Here is a 21,749-nt window from a genome sequence, read left to right as displayed (position 1 = left end):
CTGCCACGCTTATCCTCAATACGGTGCCCCTCGGGTGAGTGCTTAGTCCCCTCCTGTACTCCCTGTTCACCCACGACTGCGTGGCCAAGCACGACTCCAACACCATTAAGTTTGCAACCGACACAATGGTGGTAGGCCTGATCACTGACAACAATGAGACCGCCTATAGAGAGGAGGTCAGAGACCTGGCAGTGTGTGGTGCCAGGACTATATAACAGTGCATTTTTATCTCAGCCCTATGGCAAAATGTGTCAAATTGAAGGATATTTGCTTTAAAACTGCAAAATGTTCTCTGACGCATGACAAAATGTGTAGCATGGCATTACGAAACTGCACAATTTCCCCTATGCCCCAATGGCAAAATGTGTTGAAATGCAGGAAGTTAGCTGTCCCCCTAAATAACAAAACTCTTTAGATTGGGAGGCTTCCACTTATCCTTATGCTGTGTTTTCAAAATACACCTCCATATACACAGTCATGTCAAACAGTAGAATTGCAGAAATTGTATCCCCCAATATCTACACCACAATTTCGCCACAGTGCAGACTCAGGTGTCTGGTCGGACAATGGTGGTATATTCATCTGTGCGTACTTTTAACGCTTGGGTGTAAATGGCAAAAGTGTTCCATTCATTTGTCACCATGAATTGTTTTAGTTGGTTGGCCTGCACAGGGTTTCCTGATTTGGAATGAATTAATTCATTAACCACCTCTGTTGCAAGTCTGATTTAGAAGGCAGGGCAGACATCTGAACATGGTGTAATAACTGAGGATTATGTGACTCCCATTCCTTCCTCATCTTTGACTGGTTTTGTAAGTCATCGTTGTTCAATTAGCATATTACAAAACTGTGAAAAGCAGTTCAACCAATGTCAGAAATTCAGGTGTTATACAAAAGGTTCACATGTTAAGACAAGACTCCATGACTGGTTAGACAATACTCCTCCAGCAATGACCGAATTGTATAAATAAAACAATAGTGTAACTCCATTATTTAAAAATACTGGATGAGATCAGAGATTGCAAAGATATCAAAAGTTTCTCTTAGAATTTACATTCAAATATGTTGTAAAAATGAATTATGGTTTGATGGTTCACATACAGTAAGTAACTGCATTGCATTATCAATTGCAATTTTTGTAGCTGAAAAAGTTGCCCTGGGAACACAAACCTATGGGCTTTAAATGGTAGTGGAGACAGAGATTTAAATGTGTCATCCAGACAGACTTGTAGGCTTACTCCTCGGTCACCATGCAGGAGGAGATGGATTATCAGACAACAATCATACAGTGTATTCAGACCCCTTCACTTTTTCCACATTCTGTTACGTTACAGCCTTATTCTAAAATTGTTTAAATTGAGGAGGAAAAAAACAATCTACACACAATACCCCATAAAAAAAAATAAAAAACAGGTTTTTAGAATTTTAAATAGCACATTTACATAAGTATTCAGACGCTTTACTCAGTACTTTTTTGAAGCCCCTTTGGCAGTGATTACAGCCTTGAACGCTACAAGTTGGCACACCTGTATTTGGGGAGTTTCTCCCATTCTTTGCAGATCCTCTCAAGCTCTGTCAGGTTGGATGGGGAGTGTCACTGCACAACTATTTTCAGGTCTCTCCAGAGATGTTAGATTGGGTTTAAGTCCGGGCTCTAGCTGGGCCACTCAAGGACATTCAGAGACTTGTCCCGAAGCCACTCCTGCGTTGTCTTGGCTGTGTGCTTAGGGTTGTTGTTCTGTTGGTTAGAAGGTGAACCTTCACCCTGGTCTTAGGTCCTGAGCAGATTTCCCTCAAGGATCTCTCTGTACCCTGCTCCTTTCATCTTTCCCTTGATCCTGACTAGTCTCCCAGTTCCTGCCGCTGAAAAACATCCCCACAGCATGATACTGCTGCCACCATGCTTCACCGTAAGGATGGTGCCAGGTTTCCGCCAGGTGTGACACTTGGCATTCAAGCCAAAGAGTTCAATCTTGGTTTCATCCGACCAGAGAATGTTGTTTCTCATGATCTGAGAGTTCTTTAGGTGCCTTTTGGTTAACTCCAAGAGGGCTGTCATGTGCCTTTTACTGAGGAGTGTCTTTCGTCTGGCCACTCTACCATACAGGCCTGATTTGGTCAAATGCTGCAGAGATGGTTGTCCTTCTGGAAGGTTCTCCCATCTCCACAGAGGAACTCTGAAGCTCTGTCAGTGACCATCGGATTCTTGGTCACCTCCCTTGCTCAGTTTGGCCAGGCAGCCAGCTCTAGGAAGAGTTTTGGTGGTTCCAAACTTCTTCCATTTAAGAAGAATGGAGGCCACTATGTTCTTGGGGACCTTCAATACTGCACAAATGTTTTGGTATCCTTCCCCAGATCTGTGCCTCGACACAATCCTGTCTCGGAGCTCTACGGACAAATCCTTCGACCTAATGGCTTGGTTTCTGCTCTGACATGCACCATCAACTGTGGGACCTTATTTGGAAAGGCACACACCTGTCTATATAATTTCCAATCAACTGAATTTACCACAGGTGGACTCAATTGTAGAAACAGCTCAATGATGATCAATGGAAACAGGATGCACCTGAGCTCAATTTCAAATCTCATAGCAAAGGGTCTGAATACTTATGTAAATAAGGTGTATGTTTACATTTGCAAACATTTCTAAAAACCTGTTTTCACTTGGTCTATTTTTCACTATAATCAATTTTAGAATAAGGCTGTAACATAAAAAAATGTGGAAAAGGGGAAGTGGTCCGATTATTTTCCGACTGCATTTGTAGAGCCCTTTGGGAACCTGTCAAAAGTAGTGCACTATATATAGGGGCTAGGGTGCCATTTGGGACACACAACAATGAGATTTCTCTACATACCGAAACCTCAATGTAAATGGGACAATATTTTCATATTGCACATCTTTTAGTTGGCTCATTAAATGTTTTCAATATTTGTGTAAGAATTTCAAAAATATATAGTTGGTTGGAGGTTTTTAAGTCACTGACATTTGGAGCTATTGACATTTAAAAATATTGTGTAATTTACTGATGGTCCCTAACTAGCCCCATAGGGATATTGAATGTCAAACCAAATTGACCATGGTCATAACGATGGGGTCATGTGCAGCTGCGCTCTGAATGGATGATTACTTGGGTGCTGCTAGCTGTGGGCAGGATTGAAATAAACCCAACTCAAGGAGAACTGTTACGGCACCCTTCATTCTGTGCCATACCATTTTTTCCTATCATCTTGCAAATCTCAGTTTTGGACGAGACTGACTTTATGACCAAAATTATCCTGTTTACACTTTGCAGTCAATTTTGACACGAGAATAAATGTTTCATACTCATAACGATGGCACATAGGCCGTTTTAAAAAGTTGAAATTTCTTTTTTTTGGGGTAGTCTTTTTAAAATATTTGGAATCTGTCCTCTGGCAAAGTGAGCATGAATCTCATAGAATTACATTATAATAACAATCTGTCCGCATCATCACTGTTACTTACTGCTTCCCTGTGACACCAAATAAAACGTTGACATTCAATGGCCTTTAATAACTCATCTCTCTCCCTTTTAATGACTCAATGTCAACTCCAGGAACCTCTAGGAGGTCTGCCCAAGCACATTTTACGGATCATGAGGTAGTACATTACTACAGTTACACTGTACCATGAATAGCTTCTATTCTCAAGTTACTCGTGTGACCAGTGTCCAAACTGTCTGCCACAAATTGACTACACTCCACAGCTGCTGTCCACTCACACTACCCAAGTACTTACCAAGTAAGTACTTAGTACTTGGCTTACTCAAACTTCTATTTTTAACTCACCCTCATTGTTAGATTGCTGGGGTTTGCACTATGACAGCCTCAATCCACCATGGACATGTTCACTATTAGGTATACAATACCTCCCACAAGATAAGAGACACAAAAACACCTACACTATATGCACAAAAGTATGTGGACACCCCTTCAAATGAGTGGATTTGGCTATTTCAACCAAACCCGTTGCTGACAGGTGTATAAAATCGAGCACACAGCCATGAAATCTCCATTGCCTAACATTGGCAATAGAATGGCCTTATTGAAGAGCTCAGTGACTTTCAACGTGGCACCGTCATAGGATGTTCCAATAAGTCAGTCCAAATGTCTGCCCTGCTACAGCTACCCTGGTCAACTGTAAGTGCTGTTATTGTGAAGTGGAAAAGTCTAGGAGCAACAACGACTCAGCCACAAAGTGGTAGGCCACACAGGCTCACAGAACGGGACTGCCGAGTGCTGAAGCGCTTAAAAATCCTCTGTCATCGTTTGCAACACTCCCTACTGAGTTCCAAACTGCCTCTGGAAGCACCATCAGTACAAAAACTGTTCATCAGGAACTTCATGAAATGGATTTCCATGGCCGAGCAGCCTAAGATCACAAACCTAAGATCACCATGCACAATCCCAAGCGTCAGCTGGAGTGGTGAAAAGCTCGCCGCCATTGGACTGGAGCAGTGGATACGTGTTCTCTGGAATGTTGAATCACACTTCACCATCTGGCAGTCCGACGGATGAATCTGGGTTTGGCAGATGCCAGGAGCACAGTGACTGTTCAAATGCATAGTGCCAACTGTAAAATTTGGTGGATGAGGAATAATGGTCTCGGTTGGTTTTTTTCATGGTTCGGGCTAGGCCCCTTAGTTCCAGTGAAGGGATATCTTAACGCTACAGCATACAATTACATTCTAGACGATCCTGTGCTTCCAACTTTGTGGCAACAGTTTGTTTCAGCATGACAATGCCCCCATGCGCAAAGCGAGATCCATACAGAAATGGTTTGTCAAGATCGGTGTAGAAGAACTTGACCGTTCTGCACAGAGCCCTGACCTCAACCCCATCAAACACCTTTGTTAGCCAGGCCTAATCGCCCAACATCAGTGCCCGACCTCACTAATTCTCTTGTGGCTGAATGGAAGCAAGTCCCCGCAGTAATGTTCCAACATCTAGTGGAAAGTCTTCCCAGAAAGTGGAGGCTGTTATAGCAGCAAAGGGGGGACCTACACCATATTAATACCCATCATTTTGGAAGGATATGTTCGACATGCAGGTGTCTAGATACTTTTGGTCATGTAGTGTATATGTGACCAACAAATATGAATGGAGTTTCAGTCATACCTGAAAGGGTTAGTGGAAGAGTGTTTCAATCAAGCCTAAACCACCTTTGTGCCAGATCAATTCCACAGTTGTTGGCCTTCTCTTGAAGGGGTGAATTGTTATAAAACTATACTGTAGGTAAACATGTCACCTTGGGAAGTGTTTTCTCTATGAGTTAGACAGTTAAGGGACAGACTAACTAACTCTGGTGACATGACAACAACTGAAAGTAAACAAAGAGGTGAAAGGACAGTACATGTGTGTGACAGGTTTATAGAGCCTTAGAGATGAGACTAAACAATGCTGTATAGAGGATATATCAGGAAACCTATGGAAATTGTTATTTTACACTCTAGTACATTCTTAGCTCACAGACTTTGATATGAAAGGTTGGTGGCTAAAGTCCTTTGAGTCTCTATGGATTCCAAGAATGGACATTGGGGGGCAAGGGCAGTGTCATGGTGAGAAGGTCATGATCAGGCCAGTTGGCTCTTTGGCCAAAGTTAGGAGTGTAGCGCTGCAGGGTTAGGGTGACAGTATGATGCAACATTATCAGATATGTCATCTTTGTAGGGTGAGTAGTAGCATCTCCCAGCCCGATCCCTAGCTTCCATCTAAAATAATTGCTTTCCCAGCCCTCTTAGTACTTTCTGTAATTCATTGACAATCCCTAACTAGAGCCAGAGAGAGGCTATCCGATGTCAAACCAATTTTGCCACGGTAAAGGGTGAGTGACTAACTGTGTACTGTTCTGTGAATTTACAAATGCTTGCCATGTGCAAACACACACACGAGACAACCACATTAAACACCCCTTTCGTATATTCAGTAACGTTGCCTGGGTAAAATCACTGGGGAAGTCAGAAAAGCCATATTACAACCTATGTGTTGTGATAATTGCGTTGTTTGCTCTATAACCTGTTAGTTCATATGCCTGGCGACAATGAGATATATAGGCCTAAAGTCAGAGACAATGAGAAGACCGAGGCAAAATAAATTACACCACACCTTTGTTTCATCACAAAACCTGAGAGCAATCTCTGTCCGGTGAAGTCCACAAAGCATATTGCATGTGACAAAACACTACAGCATGGTCCATCAAGTTAATGTTTTCCGACCACTAAACAACTATTGATTTACAACCACGGAGAGTTACCGCAAGTCGCAAAACAAACAGAAGGAGCTGCCACCACTATTCCAGCTCAATTTCAACTTCAACATTTTAACATCAAATCACCTATGATAAGTCTAATTGTGACAACAAAAAGATACCAAAAACAATTTAGTCCAATCAACGTAAGCTAAATATGATGTGGCTGTCCATGGTTCTGATTTCTGTGTGTGTGCACGTTCGTGCAAGTAGAAAAAACATGTTGACTCATCCTACTTCTGGAGAAATGCCATTGCAATCCTCTTCTCTTTCATGTAAACGAAACGGTCTGTCACTCTGTCATAGAGTACACACTTATTTTTTGTTGTTATTCTACCTGGCTAAAATGCTTGCTAGCTAGCCTAACTTCCTTTCATGGGCAATGTTAGCTAGTTAACATTAGCCTTCTACATCTAGCTACATATTGAACTTCCATCCTCATAGGTCAGGGGCACAATGTATGAAATAATGGTTGGCTCAGAATCACCGTTATAATGATTGGCCAGTACGGAGAATTAAGTATAACCACAAGTCCAAATCCCTATCTCCATCCATGGCTAATTTAGGAAAGGGGCAATTTTAGCTAGCTAGATAGCAACCGGAGGACAACAACGCAATGATTCAAGTTGTTTCTGTCAATGACTTATGCTTTGAATGAGATTTGATAGGAGTGACGCCAAATCCAAACCAGGACCATTCACAGTTGAGCTCACTCACTTTAGCTCAATGCTGATTAGCTATTATTTTATACTTTTCAAGGGAGGCCAAATGCTCGGTGGCTTCCCTTGCATTCAAATCAAAGTTAATTTGTCACTTACGCCGAATACAACAGGTGTAGTAGACCTTACAGTGAAATGCTTACTTACAGGCTCTAACCAATAGTGCAAAAAATGTATTAGGTGAACAATGGGTAGGCGAAGAATTAAAACAACAGTAAAAAGACAGGCTATATACAGTAGTGAGGCTATAAAAGTAGTGAGGCTACATACAGACACCGTTTAGTCAGGCTGATTGAGGTAGTATATATATGTAGATATGGTTAAAGTGACTATGCATATATGATGAACACGATGCAGATAGCCCGGGTTAGCCAATGTGCGGGAGCACTGGTTGGTTGGCCCAATTAAGGTAGTATGTACATGAATGTATAGTTAAAGTGACTATGCATGTATGATAAACAGAGAGTAGCAGCAGCGTAAAAAGAGGGGTTGGGAGAGGCACACAATGCAAATAGTCCGGGTAGCCATTTGATTACCTGTTCAGGAGTCTTATGGCTTGGGGGTACAAACTGTTGAGAAGCCTTTTTGTCCTAGACTTGGCACTCCGGTACCACTTGCCATGTGGTAGTAGAGAGAACAGTCTATGACTGGGGTGGCTGAGGTCTTTGATAATTTTTAGGGCCTTCCTCTGACACTGCCTGGTGTCCTGGATGGCAGGCAGCTTAGCCCCAGTGATGTACTGGGCCGTACGCACTACCCTCTGTAGTGTCTTGCGGCCAGAGGCCGAGCAATTGCCGTACCAGGCAGTGATGCAACCAGTTCTCGATGTTGCAGCTGTAGAACCTTTTGAGGATCTCAGGGCCCATGCCAAATCTTTTTAGTTTCCTGAGGTGGAATAGGCTTTGTCATGCCCTCTTCATGACTGTCTTGGTGTGTTTGGACCATGACAGTTTGTTGTTGTGGACACTGAGGAACTTGAAGCTCTCAACCCGTCGATGAGAATGGGGGCGTGCTTGGTTTTCCTGTTGTCCACAATAATCTCCTTAGTCTTGGTTACGTTGACTGATAGGTTGCTATTCTGGCACCACCTGGCCAGGTCTCTGACCTCCTCCCTATAGGCTGTCTCATCGTTGTCAGTGATCAGGCCTACCACTGTTGTGTCCTCTGCAAACTTAATGATGGTGTTGGCGTCGTGCCTGGCCATGCAGTCGTTGGTGAACAGGGAGTACAGGAGGGGACTGAGCACATACCCCTGGGGAGCTCCAGTTGAGGATCAACGTGGCAGATGTGTTGCTACCTACCCTCACCACCTGGGGGTGGCCCATCAGGAAGTCCAGGATCCAGTTGCAGAGGCAGGTGTTTAGTCCCAGGATCCTTAGCTTGGTGATGAGCGTTGAGGGTACTATGGTGTTGAACACTGAGCTGTAGTCAATGAATAGCATTCTCACATGGTGTTCATTTTGTCCAGGTGGGAAAGGGCAGTGTGGAGTGCAATAGAGATTGCATCATCTGTGGATCTGTTTGGGCGGTATGCAAAATAGGGTGGGTCTAGGATTTCTGTGATAATGGTGTTGATGTGAGCCATTACCAACCTTTCAAACACTTTGTGGCTATGGACATGAGTGCTACGGGTCTGTAGTCATTTTGTTGGGCACAGGGACTATGGTGGTCTGCTTAGAACATGTTGGTATTACGGACTCAATCAGGGACATGTTAAAAATGTCAGTGAAGACACCTGCCAGGGGGTCAGTACATGCCCGGAGCACACATCCTGGTAATCCTTCTGGCTCCGCAGCCTTGTGTATGTTGACCTGTTTAAAGGTCTTACTCACGTCGGCTACGGAGAGCGTGATCACACAGTCATCCGGAACAGCTGATGCTCTCATGCATGCCTCAGTGTTGCTTGCCTCGAAGCGAGCATAGAAGTGATTTAGCTCATCTGGTAGGCTCGTGTCACTGGGCAGCTCGCGGCTGTGCTTCCCTTTGTAGTCTGTAGTAGTTTGCAAGCCCTGCCACATAAGACGAGCGTCAGAGCCGGTGTAGTATGATTTAATCTTAGCCCTGTATTGACGCTTTGACTGTGTGATGGTTCGTCGCAGGGCATAGCACGATTTCTTGTAAGCTTCTGGGTTAGAGTTCTGCATCTTGAAAGCGGCGGCTCTACCCTTTAGCTCAGTGCGAATGTTGCCTGTAATCCATGGCTTCTTGTTGGGGTATGTACGTACAGTCACTGTGGGGACGACGTCCTCGATGCACTTATTGATGAAGCCAGTGACTGATGTGGTGTACTCCTCAATGCCATCGGAAGAATCCCGGAAAATGTTCCAGTTTGTGATAGCAAAACAGTTCTGTAGTTTCGCATCTGCTTCATCTGACCACTTTTTTTATAGACCGAGTCACTTGTGCTTCCTGCTTTAATTTTTGCTTGTAAGCCGGAATCATGGGGATAGAGTTGTGGTTGGATTTACCAAATGGAGGGCGAGGGAGAGCTTTGTATGCATCTCTGTGTGTGGAGTACAGGTGATCTAGAATTGTTTCCCTCTGGTTACACATTTAACATGTTGATGGAAATTTGGTAGAACTGATTTAAGTTTCCCTGCATTAAAGTCTCCGGCCACTAGGAGCACCGCCTCTTGCTTATTTCCTTATACAGCTGACTGAGTGCGGTCTTAGTGCCAGCATCTGTCTGTGGTGGTAAAAAAACAGCCACGAAAAGTATAACTTAAAACTCTCTAGGCAAGTAGTGTGGCCTGCAGTTTATCACAATATACTCTACTTCAGGCGAGCAAAATCTAGAGACTTCCTCAGATTTCGTGCACCAGCTGTTATTTACAAATATGCACAGACCACCCCCCCTCATCTTACTGTGTGCACATTAATGTGTGCTGTTCTATCTTGCCGGTGCAGCGTAAATCCTGCTAGCGGAATATCCATGTCGTCATTCAGCCACGATTCCGTGAAACATAGGATGTTACAGTTTTTGATGTCCCGTTGGTAGGATATTCGTGATCGTACCTCGTCTAATTTAGTGTACAATGATTGCACGTTGGCGAGTAGTATTGACGGTAATGGTAGCTTTCCCACTTGCCTTTTCCGGGTCCTGACCAGGCATCCGGCTCTTTGTCCTTTGTACCTGCGTCGCTTCCTCTTGCAAATAACAGGGATGTTGGCCCTGTCGGATGTTTGGAGAATGTCCTGTGCGTCTTGCTTGTTGAAGAAAAAAATATTTGTCTAATCCAAGGTGAGTGATCGCTGTCCTGATATCCAGAATCTCTTTTTTGCCATAAAATACGGTTGCAGAAACATTATGTACAAAATAAGTTACAAATAATGCGAAACCCCCCCACCCACATAATAGCACAATTGGTTGGGCGCCCGTAAAACTGCTGCCATTTCTTCGGGTGCTATTTTGTTGCTATGGGCGGCAACAATGTCATACTCTTTTCCACCAGACAGCATCAGATAGATGGCCTACACATACAGAGACAGTGGCGCTGTTTCACTCGCTCGGATGCTCTCCGGTGAGATGCATTCAGCCTCTTACTAATTGAAGGAAAATTATGAAACACCGAGATGAAAGAAATGATTTAATCTTTTTTTCTTGGTCAATTATTGGAGGAAGCCCGGCTTCCCTTGGCATCCATGAATACACGTCACTCTTCGTATTGCTCTTTTACCTCTATCTCTGGGAGCAAGTAAGCCGAGTGAACGCTGATCCTTAGGGGAGTCAAGTGTCACCTAGATATTTTTGTCCAGAAAGAGGAAGGGTGAGTGAGATTTCCTTTAGGGCAGGGGTATTCAACTCTTACCCTACAAGATCTGGAGCCTGCTGTTTTACCTGATAATCAATTGCACACACATGGTGTCCCAGGTCTAAATCAGTCCCTGATTAGTGGGAAACAATGAAAACATGCAGTGTAACTGGCTTCAAGGTCCAGAGTTGAGTTTTAAGGCTTTAGGCGTCCTAAAGCAGACGTCATCTGAGCCACTATCAAGGCTACAAACCTCCACACACACACAGTAGCTGCCATGCTTGTTTAGATGTAGGTTTGCTAATCTCTTTAGGGAGGCAACTCTGGCACAAGACCATGACACAAAACAAACTAAGTTTGACAAATTAATGTACAAGCTGTACATACACCACTCTAGCAGGGCTCTCCAACCCTGTTCCTGGAGAGATTCCACCCTGTAGGTTTTCACTACAACCTTAATCTAGCACAACTGATTCTAATAATTAGGTGGTTGATAAACTGAACCATGTTATTTACAACTCGGGTTAGAGAGAGAACTTACAGGAGGGTAGCTCTCCAGGAACAGGGTTGGAGACCCCTGGCCTATAGGCTAGGCTACTCAACTGTTCAACAATGCTGTTTTGTTGCCTTGCCAAGATGGCGATAAGACAGAAACAGAATGGTGCCCAGGCTAACATAGCACAATGTTGATCCCCAATCCCCTTCGAGATGGCGCAGACTCTGGGTTGAGCAGACTATGAAATCTATTAATTAGATCAAAAAGGCAGCCAGACAAATGTGTCACGATGTACCAGAGCGTCCGATGACCACCCAAGTTATTAGAAGGGAGCCAGCGCAAAAGATTACTCATTTAGAACAGCTAGTTACAGCTTTTATTTGGATTCTGAGTAACGAACTGAACAGGATTTGACTGCTGATGTAAATGGTCTGCCTGAGAAAGTGTTAATATTACCGATCGTGCTCTGAATACTACAGAACGAAGCAGTTGTACTTTTTGGGAAGCAGATTACTCTAAGAATTACAGATAGAACAATCCGTACGGAGAAAGGTGGGGGTTTATTTCTAAATCAGGAAGTGGAATAATACTGGGCTAAGATGGTATATTTTACATTAAGGACCACCTAAGACATGGTAGCTTTGTACCCTCAAAGGACAGTGCTGTCTTCAGACCTCAATAAACTATCTCAACCTTTACTGACTGCCTCTGGGTAACACGTTTAATAATGGAAAGCAGGGATTTGCAGTTTGTACCTTTTATAGCAACTGATGATGTAATAAAATGCCAATAATGTAATAGCTGCTAATTTTATAATGCATTTAATGTAATAAATTGCCAATAATGTCAAATTAACACATAACGAAATAGCGTTTTTGCACATAATGGAATAATTATGACATTGTGTTGATTATTACAATATGATGTGGGTAAAATAAAATCCATGAATAGTGTAAGAACTTTAACCAATAATTTAATATTCGCATTATCATGCTTCACTAGTAGCGGACTACACACCAAACTCCATTCCTAAATCATAGCTCTAAACCTGACTTTGTGTAATTTGAAAGTCTTGATATTACTGCTAATCGACCCCCCAATACACACCCACAACCTGTCAGTTATTGAGTGAGTCTGTCTAAATGTGTGTGTGCATCAAATCTTTTAGCAAAATACTACTAAAATTTCAATGCAATGTTTTTTTTATAAATATAACCCTGAAAACAAAAACGAATCTTTAGGACTTCCCTAAAACATCACGAAATGGTCACCTAAAGTGGTTAGGACATTGTGTCATGGTTCCCTGGAGGTTTTGTCTAGTTCCTGGTTTGTCCCAGGGATGTTAAGACGTTCTTGTTCCCGAGAGCGTTTTAGGATATTCATGGGACATTGTTTCATGGTCCCATAATGCTTAGGTTATGAGTGTACTGATATACAGTAAGTATGATGCACATGACATCCCAGCAACTTTGAGAAAACACTTTATATTGGAGTTGTCCCTGTTGAAATACAAAACAGGCTATGCATATTCATGAGGTCGATGAATGTAAAAATAACTTAGCCATAGAACACCCCTCATTTTTATATCAGAGTTGTGCCTGTTGTTCACACACATACTGTATCTGCCCTCTATTTGGCAGGAATGGTTCCACCTGACGGGGGTTGACATGTCTCCACTGTCAGAACGGAAGTGCATACATTTTTCACAACTGCCAGCAATTTTACACCAACGCATTTCAAAATATGAAGGATATTTCACGCTGAAACCCTCAAACACCAATGGTACCCACTAAATTGGATTATATTCAGGGAAAACATTTTACAGCTTTGTCATTGTATTTAAAAAAAAAAAAATCATATTCATTTCTTAAACTGAGTATACCAAACATTAGGAGCACCTTCCTAATATTGAGTTGCGCCTTCAACAGCCTCAATTAGTCAGGGCATGGACTCAAAAGCTTTACACAGGGATGCAGCCCATGTTGACTCCAATGCTTCCCACATTTGTGTCAAGTTGGCTGGTGGACCATTCTTGATGTGAAAAACCCAGCAGCGTTGCAGGTCTTGACACGCAAACCGGTGGGCCTGACGTCTACTACTATGCTATGTTCAAAGGCACTTTATTTTGTCTTGCCCAGTCACCCTCAATGGCACAGAGACACAATGCATGTCTCAAGGTATAAAAAAAAATCCTAATAACCTAAAGGGACACTAGATGTCTTGTGAGAGTACATAGTCCTTGAAAAGATACATCTGGTAGTTTGTTGGTAAACATTCCAGTAATATACCTGCCCTTTGCAACCCTAGTTGTGGCATGTAAATACAAAGTGTTCAAGTGTGACACTTAATAAAGCATGCCATGAGTGATTTTAGGTCATTACATTGGTTTGTCATTACACAAATTAAATGTTTTAGGACAATGTAATCACTGCATAATTAAATTTACATTATGCACATGTTTACATTGTTGCTACACACCTGAAGGTAAAACAAGTCATTGTCTTGGTAACCTTACTGTACACCCTGCATGAAGGAATTATTTCTGTCAGTGGTCCAAGGAGGTGTGCGCACATTCTGCGAGGTGATTGGTTAACAGTAAAGACCGCAAGAGAAGCTCTTATCTTGACGATTGTTTGCCCTTCAACTTGATTAATCCATTTGTAAGTATGAAAGATACTCATGGAGATAAACATTGGGTGGGTCATATTTTAAATAGATAAATCACCAACAGTGTCCACTACCCACATGCAAGTGTTGAGAAAGTCAAGCTGGTACACTATACAGGATGTGTCATTTCTCATTTTTCTTGATTAAATAGTCATCCTACCAAGTCACTATTAGGGGAAACACCCTTGCACAGCCCCCATAAAACTGTCAAGGACTTGGGTGGAATCACTTTAAGGCAAGATACTACCATTACATAAAAGCACAGTAGTGTCCAGATGGCATTTCAGGTTAACAGCTTTGTGCTGCGTAATCAGTTATAGAACAGCAGGTGTTCCCCATGGCTTAAATACCCAGAGACATGGGATTATGGCAAATTACAATGTGTTACTTTATATTACACCACCACCCACGATTGACACCATTAGCTACTTATGACTTTGTGGTAGCACTGGTCAGACAATTGTGCACAAAGACCTAGCTAGACATTTAATTAAAAGCAAATAACCTTTTCAAATACAGTAAAAAAAAAAAAAAAAAAAAATAGACAAGGAATGAGACACCAGAAACATGCTTCATGAAGGAAAGTAGCCATTTATTTCATTTCTTTGACATGAGGAATCAGTAGCCAACCTCAAGACAGAATTGAGACAAGCTCCCTGTTCCTCAGGATGTCAGATGCATGTTGATAGAGAACAGGAGGGGGAGGGGGGGGGGGGGGGAAATGGGTTCAATACAGGGATTGGGGGAGGAAATAGAAAAGGCACTCTTACTCACAGTAGCCAGCAGACTAGTCTTCGAGTGGTAACAGGAAACAAAACCAAAGCTCCAAGGGGAAACCCCATCCATACAAGAGACAGCTTGTAAACAAGGCTGGTTTCTCTGTACAACACCAGCCAAACTTTGCCATCTCTTCATGTAAGGATAAGGTGGTGGAGTTAGGCAAACAGTAGACTTGTATGGTTAATACAATCACACCCAAAATAATCTGTGGTCAAAATAGCAACACTCATCACATCAGCCAGTGACAGTTCCCTGTGGAAGCAGACCAAAGCTTTTCTGTATGACACTTTGGAACCACGAGAGAAAGACTGAAAAATGTTAACTTAGTTATGGCATTCAGTCAAGTCAAAATGTGATTACAACTTTTAAGCTGCCTTCTGAAGCCATGGCAAGTTTCAGAGAACAAATAAATATAAAAAAAAGGTTTGTTTTATATTGTTTGCCAGTAGTAAGAGCTATGCCATTGTGGCAAAGACAGCTCTCCTTCAGGATAAAAATGGTGGTTTATTTGTAGCTACAACTGCCACCAATACCCAAGGAAAGAGGGCCTTGACCTTAAACCATTTTATATCAAATGTAAATAACAGAAGGAAATTAAAATACCTTTTGAAGGAGTTGTTTAAAATTGAAACTTCAACATTAGGACAATCCAATGAGAATCTTTTAAACGATCACAAATATAAAATCAAACACCCCTACAGACTGTCGCAGTGACATAGCAGCTTCTGACTTTTCTGTATAACGTCAGAAAACAGCACAGACATCTGCAGGGCCATCAGACTTTACTCTGCTTATCCAAGAACTTGACAATAAAAATGTGTTTGTTATTCAGCATGCAATGCATAGCATTTTTGAAAAACAGCAACCACTGACCCTTAAAACCGTGCCCTTTTTATATCCTCCACAAGGATAATTGAAGTTAAAGCTTGAAAAAGGTGAGGGAGAAGGATTATGGGGTCACAAAACCAGACTAACAAAGAAAAAAAAAAAAGTCTACACTAAAAGGAAGATTAGGGGCATTACTGTTTGGACTCAAGGAAGAGTCTCTAATGGGGATCCCCAATCAATACTGCATCCCTAAACTGTTTGCTTCAAGGTGGTGTCCTTTACATCCATAGCACCAGTAAATTAACATGATACATGTGCAGCCTTGGTAAGTCCGACTTAACGGTAACAAAATATTCCCAAACGGATCAAGTATAAGGACAGCTAAGGCCAGATACTAAGAAAGTGTAAATACTGCAGTTTGGTTAAGGCTGGGCAGGGGCTAGGAGTTGTAGTGAGCGACATCAGTAGAAGACCAGGGTACTTCAGGACCTCCTCAAAGGGGACAATGAAGCACATTTCAGTGATTCAGGTAGCTAGCTAACACCCTTTTATTCTCTTAACATTACTTTCCTGAAATATTTGAGAAAGTAGTATAAGCTCTAACGAACAGCAAAAAGACAGTACAGATAAGAGCGGAGTTAGAAAGGGGGGGGGGGGTTGGGGTGCATTTTGAGGGAAGGTGGAGGGGTAGATCAGGTTTTAATATGCCATTAAGAGGGAAGGGGGTTTAAAGGGCCTTTCACCCCAAGACCATGCAGGCTTCTCTGTAGTATACACCAACAGGCCTGGGGGAAAAAGCTTGACAGGTTTAGTATTTGAGCTTTTTGGGCACCTCCCATGGGAAGGATTCCCGGCCAAAGTGGCCATAGGCAGCAGTCCTCTGATACATTGGCTTCTTCAGCTCCAGCTCCCTGGAATACACAATCGATTCATTTTAGAGGCCTGCCACTGGAAATGACCTCAGAGCAACAGTTAACCCTCAAACCAGCCAATAGGGAGTGTCGAGCCACAGCAAGAAAACCATGATCAGAAGGGTTCATTAGGCCAGCTTGTAAAGAAGGGTGAGTGAAGCATTGACACTTACCCTGCCAATCAACTCATCCTTGAGCAGTGTAGGGACTGCAGCTTGGAGATGGAAAGCACACTGATCTCATTTATAAATGGCATTGAACTTTAACAAGGTCTGAGAAACCCTATGACCTTCCAATTGGATGAGCAGGAAACCTTTAGTCATGCTGGGTAATTAAACATGCCATCTAGCAGAAGCAACCTCAATGCGCCAAGCTTTAACATTATACTGTACAGGTATTGAAAGCAAGACCGGTTGGGTGCGAAAGGGGTAGAATATCAGATTCAGCAAACTGATCACAAGCCCTGATTGACAGAGCCAAACAGAAATCAGTATGACAGTAATCATACAGTAAAGGCTTAGAACCATCTCTGAACACTGGCTGTGATAGTTTAGGCAGAACAGAAAGACAGGAAGCGTGAGCAACACGAGGGAGATTTGGATAGAGGCATATACTTTACCTGACAATGACACCAGGCCGAAGGTCAAAGTTCTTCTTGACGATGTCCAGCAGCTCCCTCTCACTCTTCTGGGATGTGCCATAGTGGAAAATGGAGATTGAGAGGGGGTGTGCCACTCCAATGGCATAAGCAACCTAATATCGCATAGATGGATGAAGAAACATACAGCAGACTTTAGGGTTGATTTTGTGGCACCCCTTCACGCCTATGATTTCTGTGCATGAGGTGTATCAATATAACCCTGCCCTCACCTGAACCAGGACCCTCTTGCACAGCTCTGCCTTAACCAGAGACTTGGCCACCCAGCGGGCAGCGTAGGCAGCAGAGCGGTCCACCTTAGTGTAGTCCTTCCCTGAGAAGGCTCCTCCACCATGGGCTCCCCAGCCGCCATAAGTGTCAACAATGATCTTACGGCCCGTCAGGCCAGCGTCACCCTGCAAGGGAAAGGATGAATAGTTCACGGTCATTCTTTTACCAAGACACACAGTACCAGTCAAAAGTTATTCTACAAATTGCAAAAATAAAGAAAAACCCTTGAATGAGTAGTAAGTTAGGACTGCTACTATAATTCTAACAGTAGTAAAAAAAATATATCAGTTAAACAAGCTCGTCCATCAAAGTTACTTTAGCCCCACCCCCCCAAGCTCAGAGTCCTAGATGCCCAGTCCTACCTCCACCCCTTAGTCTCACCTGTGGGCCTCCAATGACGAAGCGTCCACTGGGCTGCATGTGATAGATGGTGTCATCATCCAGGTAAATGCAGGGCACCACAGCCTTGACGACCTTCTCCTTCAGAGCATCACGCATCTCATCCAGGCAGATGTCCTCATCATGCTGCACAGAGACCACGATGGTGTGGACACGCACTGGCAGCATGGCGCCGCGGTCCTGGCGGTACTGAACGGTCACCTACACAGAGAGAATGTCAGCAGGGTGGTACAACATCAGGCATGGATTAAAACTAATTCAATGCTAGAGATACTGCTGGCCACAAACTAGGTTGGAAAGAGTGCAATATTGCATTTCTTATTCACTTATCTGATGCGTGATAAAGCTAGGACAAACTAGTTTTACAGGCACTTCCTCAAGTTAACCTAATGTAAATCGCCTATCAACTACACACTGGCAGCTTACCTGGGTCTTGGAGTCAGGCCGGAGCCAGGGCAGGGTGCCATTGCGACGCAGTTCAGCCATTTTAGCATTGAGCTTGTGAGCGAGCATAATAGTGAGGGGCATGCACTCCTCAGTCTCATCAGTAGCATAACCAAACATCAGGCCCTGAGGATAGAACACACAGAACTGTTACATCAGAAAGGAAAGCTGCAAATGTACAGCTAACACTGCTACTGCAGCAGTCCTCTGCAGCCCAACACTTACCTGGTCCCCTGCCCCTATGTCCTCCTCATTGCGGTCGATGTGAACACCCTGGGCAATGTCTGGAGATTGCTGCTCTAGGGCCACCAGCACATTGCAGGTCTTATAGTCAAAACCTTTGGAGGAGTCATCGTATCCAATGTGGCGGATGGTGTCACGAACAACCTTCTGATAGTCCACTGTAGCACGCGATGTCACCTCACCTGCCAGCAGGATCATCCCAGTCTTAGCAACAGTCTCTGAGAAAGGTGGAAGGGGAAGACTACATAACCAAATCCTTTCAGAGGACACATCATCCATACTCATCTGGAAAAAACTCAGGGGAATGTTGCCATAATATAGACCTACTACACATTAACAAGATGCATCAAGAGTTTAATGAGCTGCTTCATTGATGTGGTCACAGCTGACTCCAGGGCAGCTAGAAGTTACATCATACAGAGGTCATTTTTCTTACCACAAGCAACTTTGGCATCAGGATCCTGTTTGAGATGGGCGTCAAGCACTGCATCACTGATTTGGTCGCAAATCTTATCTATATATAAAAAGGGAAGACTAGAGTTGGCACCACTACTTCAAAAGTCTACAGACATTTTGTACAACGTTGGTTGCTTGAACAGAACATGTATATCGTCTGGCATGACTGATGGGAATTATTGTTTTGCTCTTCTGTTTGGATTATGCTTGGCGCGATTGTATGACAGGCTACGCAATGGTCTACTGACTGCAGTTATACACATATTGTACCATATCTCAGGATTATGGCGATGGTGGGAGAGGCTGAAGCGGGGAACACCTTGTACTCGCAGCCGTACAGTGGGGATAAACCCGCCACCATTTCCGCGGGTTCACGTGTAAATAAAAACGTATTTGTTTGGACGTCTAAAGCTAAACTATGACCCGTCGAGACAAGGGTGGAACAATTAATAAAGTCTCTGTAGAGGTCCTAGTATAGGACCTCTACATAGATCGCGTTCCCCGAGAGCGCGCGCGCAGAACTAGTCCGAATCTTCGAAATATATTATGGCTCTGTCCGGGCAAAAGCGTTATTGAATTAGGCATACTTATGACGATTCGAGAACATACATATTTTTTTTAACCGACTTAATCCCTAGGACGGATGTTATTGTCCAATAGAGGCCATGTTAACAACGCTCAGCAAAGTAGCTAACGTTAGCTGGCTAATAAACCAAGAAGCATGCAGTTGGGCCTCACATGCGGCTTTTATGCAATATGGTTTGATCTGCAGGTAGTTAGCTAAGCATGTTAGCTAGCAATCTAGGCTAAGCACCACCGACTTGCATGTGTGCTAGCAAGCTAACGTTTGTTACCTATATCTAAATACGTACACAGCAGTCATACGTTTTTATTATAGGGTGTATTTGTAGCTAGTTAGTTCTTACCAGGGTGTCCTTCTCCTACCGACTCCGAGGTGAATAGGAAGCAGTCCTCGTCAATAAGGGAGTTATGAAAACCGTTAATTTGTCCGTTCATCATTGTGAGTGTTCTTCGTTTGGCAGATAAAATAAAATAATGCCGTAGCTAGCTAAATTATGTGGCTTTTATTAATTTATCGTGTCCTCCTGCAACTTCTCCTCAATCAGTTCATGTCATGCATTCACGATCTTTCGTTCGTGGCGCTCGAGTATTTATTCACAAATTCAGAAACGTCACTGGCTTGGGTGAATTTTGACTCTTTCAATTGTCCAGCCTACAGACGAAACAGTATTACACGTGGGGGTGGAACCAACCATTGTATATTGCTTTTGTCGAATTGACGTCAAAAGTTGTTTTGGTGCATTCTAGCTAACCCTAACCGATTTTCTAACCTTAACTTATTCCTCCCAACCTGCTACGGAAAGTCAATTTTTGACAAAAGCTGTATCCCTTCGAGACGAAACCACCATTGACCAGGTGGCTCTACTGACAGCAAAGGTTTTTGGGTACAGTGGTTCCTCATTCTACTTCTCGTGTAATCGAGTCATCGTTGTAGGATTCGATTGCATCAGCCGTCGTTTATTCATATATGCACGTTTTGGTGAATTGCTTCACCAATTTAGGGAAACTACATTAATTAGGCCACAGTATTGCTACCGAGTTTTCCTGTAGCTACATAAATTGCCTGTATTGGTGGAATAAATGGTGAATGTGCAGTTTCACATCGATAAATTAATGGCAAAAAAGTCAACAGTCTTTAGTACAGCCTATAGCTGTCTATAGTGTACAAGCTGAACGACCAGTCACAAAGATAAATGTTCAGGAGCAGGGGGTATAAAAAACAAACTGTAAAGCAAGGAATACAGTTGTTTTGTAGGCTGTGATGTTGTATATAATTTACAAAATTCTGTAAAAGTATGTATGATTTTGATGTTTTGGGCTCCCGAGTGGCGCGGCGGTCTAAGGCACTGCATCTCAGCGCTACCTGGTTCGAATCCAGGTTACATCACAACCGGCCGTGATTGTGAGTCCCATAGGGCGGCGCACAATTGGCCCAACGTCGTCCGGCTTTGACCGGTGTATGCCATCATTGTAAATAATAATTTGTTCTTAACTGACTTACCTAGTTAAATAAAAAAATGTGAACAGTACATTTATTTGCATTAAGCAATGATGGGGATTTTTTTAGAATTTCACATTTAGTTTTTCTTTGAACACTGTAAACTGCAGATTTATGACATTCTATTTGGCATCTAATCTTTCGAATTTAGAAACCGGTTGGTCAAACAGGTTATCGAGGTCCAGCTAGGAAATGTGCATCCTCTCAGTACTTTTTGAAACCAAACTCTTTTACGGGCAGTTAAAGCCACGGCAAATCAGTCAATGTACAAACATTGTTAATGTTATCTGCACTCAAAAAAGTATCCAATCTTCAAAGCCAGTGCTTTTGATTAAGTTACAAAACGGATAGGATGATCTGATCAATCTAGCCTGAAGGGGAATGGTGAAAAGGGGGCTTTTTGTGAAACCCGGAATTCAGTTATGCAAGTGATAACACGCTCAACCTACGCATGATCGTCCATTTTACTTTGTCATAAACTTATTTTCAGGTTTATCAGGTTGCTCCTGGGCGTGTATGTCCCTAATCATTGCAATGGTTGGTAGAACTGTAAATCGCATTTTGGATGGCTGTTTTATGTCAAGCAGAGCTTGAACCGGTGTGCACCTCAAATGTGCTTCTGGAACCTCTTATATAATATTGGCTCTAAAGTATAATGAGTACCGGCACCTCTGCTAGGTAAAGCCCCGCATTATCTCAGCTCACTGGTCACCATAGCAGCACCCACTCGTAGCACGCGCTCCAGCAGATATATCTCACTGGTCACCCCCAAAGCCAATTC

General features: G+C 43.0%; 1 protein-coding gene across 2 annotated transcripts; it reads right to left on the bottom strand.

Annotated features, from left to right (window-relative positions):
* Window positions 1-14,470: 14,470 nt before the first annotated feature.
* On the bottom strand, window positions 14,471-20,356 carry LOC110536081 (S-adenosylmethionine synthase). Of its 2 annotated transcripts, none has more exons than XM_021621622.2 (8): window positions 19,815-20,356; window positions 18,869-18,946; window positions 18,415-18,650; window positions 18,172-18,315; window positions 17,728-17,946; window positions 17,289-17,471; window positions 17,038-17,171; window positions 14,471-16,418 (listed from the first exon to the last, which is right to left on the bottom strand). In XM_021621622.2, exons 1-8 carry the CDS (start codon window positions 19,906-19,908, stop codon window positions 16,316-16,318), a joined length of 1,191 nt encoding a protein of 396 aa, XP_021477297.1. In that variant the 5' UTR covers window positions 19,909-20,356; the 3' UTR covers window positions 14,471-16,315. The 2 variants fall into 2 exon arrangements, with proteins under 2 accessions (XP_021477297.1, XP_036791827.1); XM_036935932.1 differs by lacking the exon at window positions 19,815-20,356 and adding an exon at window positions 19,159-19,711.
* Window positions 20,357-21,749: the final 1,393 nt, after the last annotated feature.

This window comes from Oncorhynchus mykiss, chromosome 11, assembly GCF_013265735.2.
Source record: "Oncorhynchus mykiss isolate Arlee chromosome 11, USDA_OmykA_1.1, whole genome shotgun sequence".
NCBI lineage: Eukaryota > Metazoa > Chordata > Actinopteri > Salmoniformes > Salmonidae > Oncorhynchus > Oncorhynchus mykiss.
Note: the sequence above shows the minus strand (reverse complement) of the source record. Positions and strands in the feature narration are given on the sequence as shown.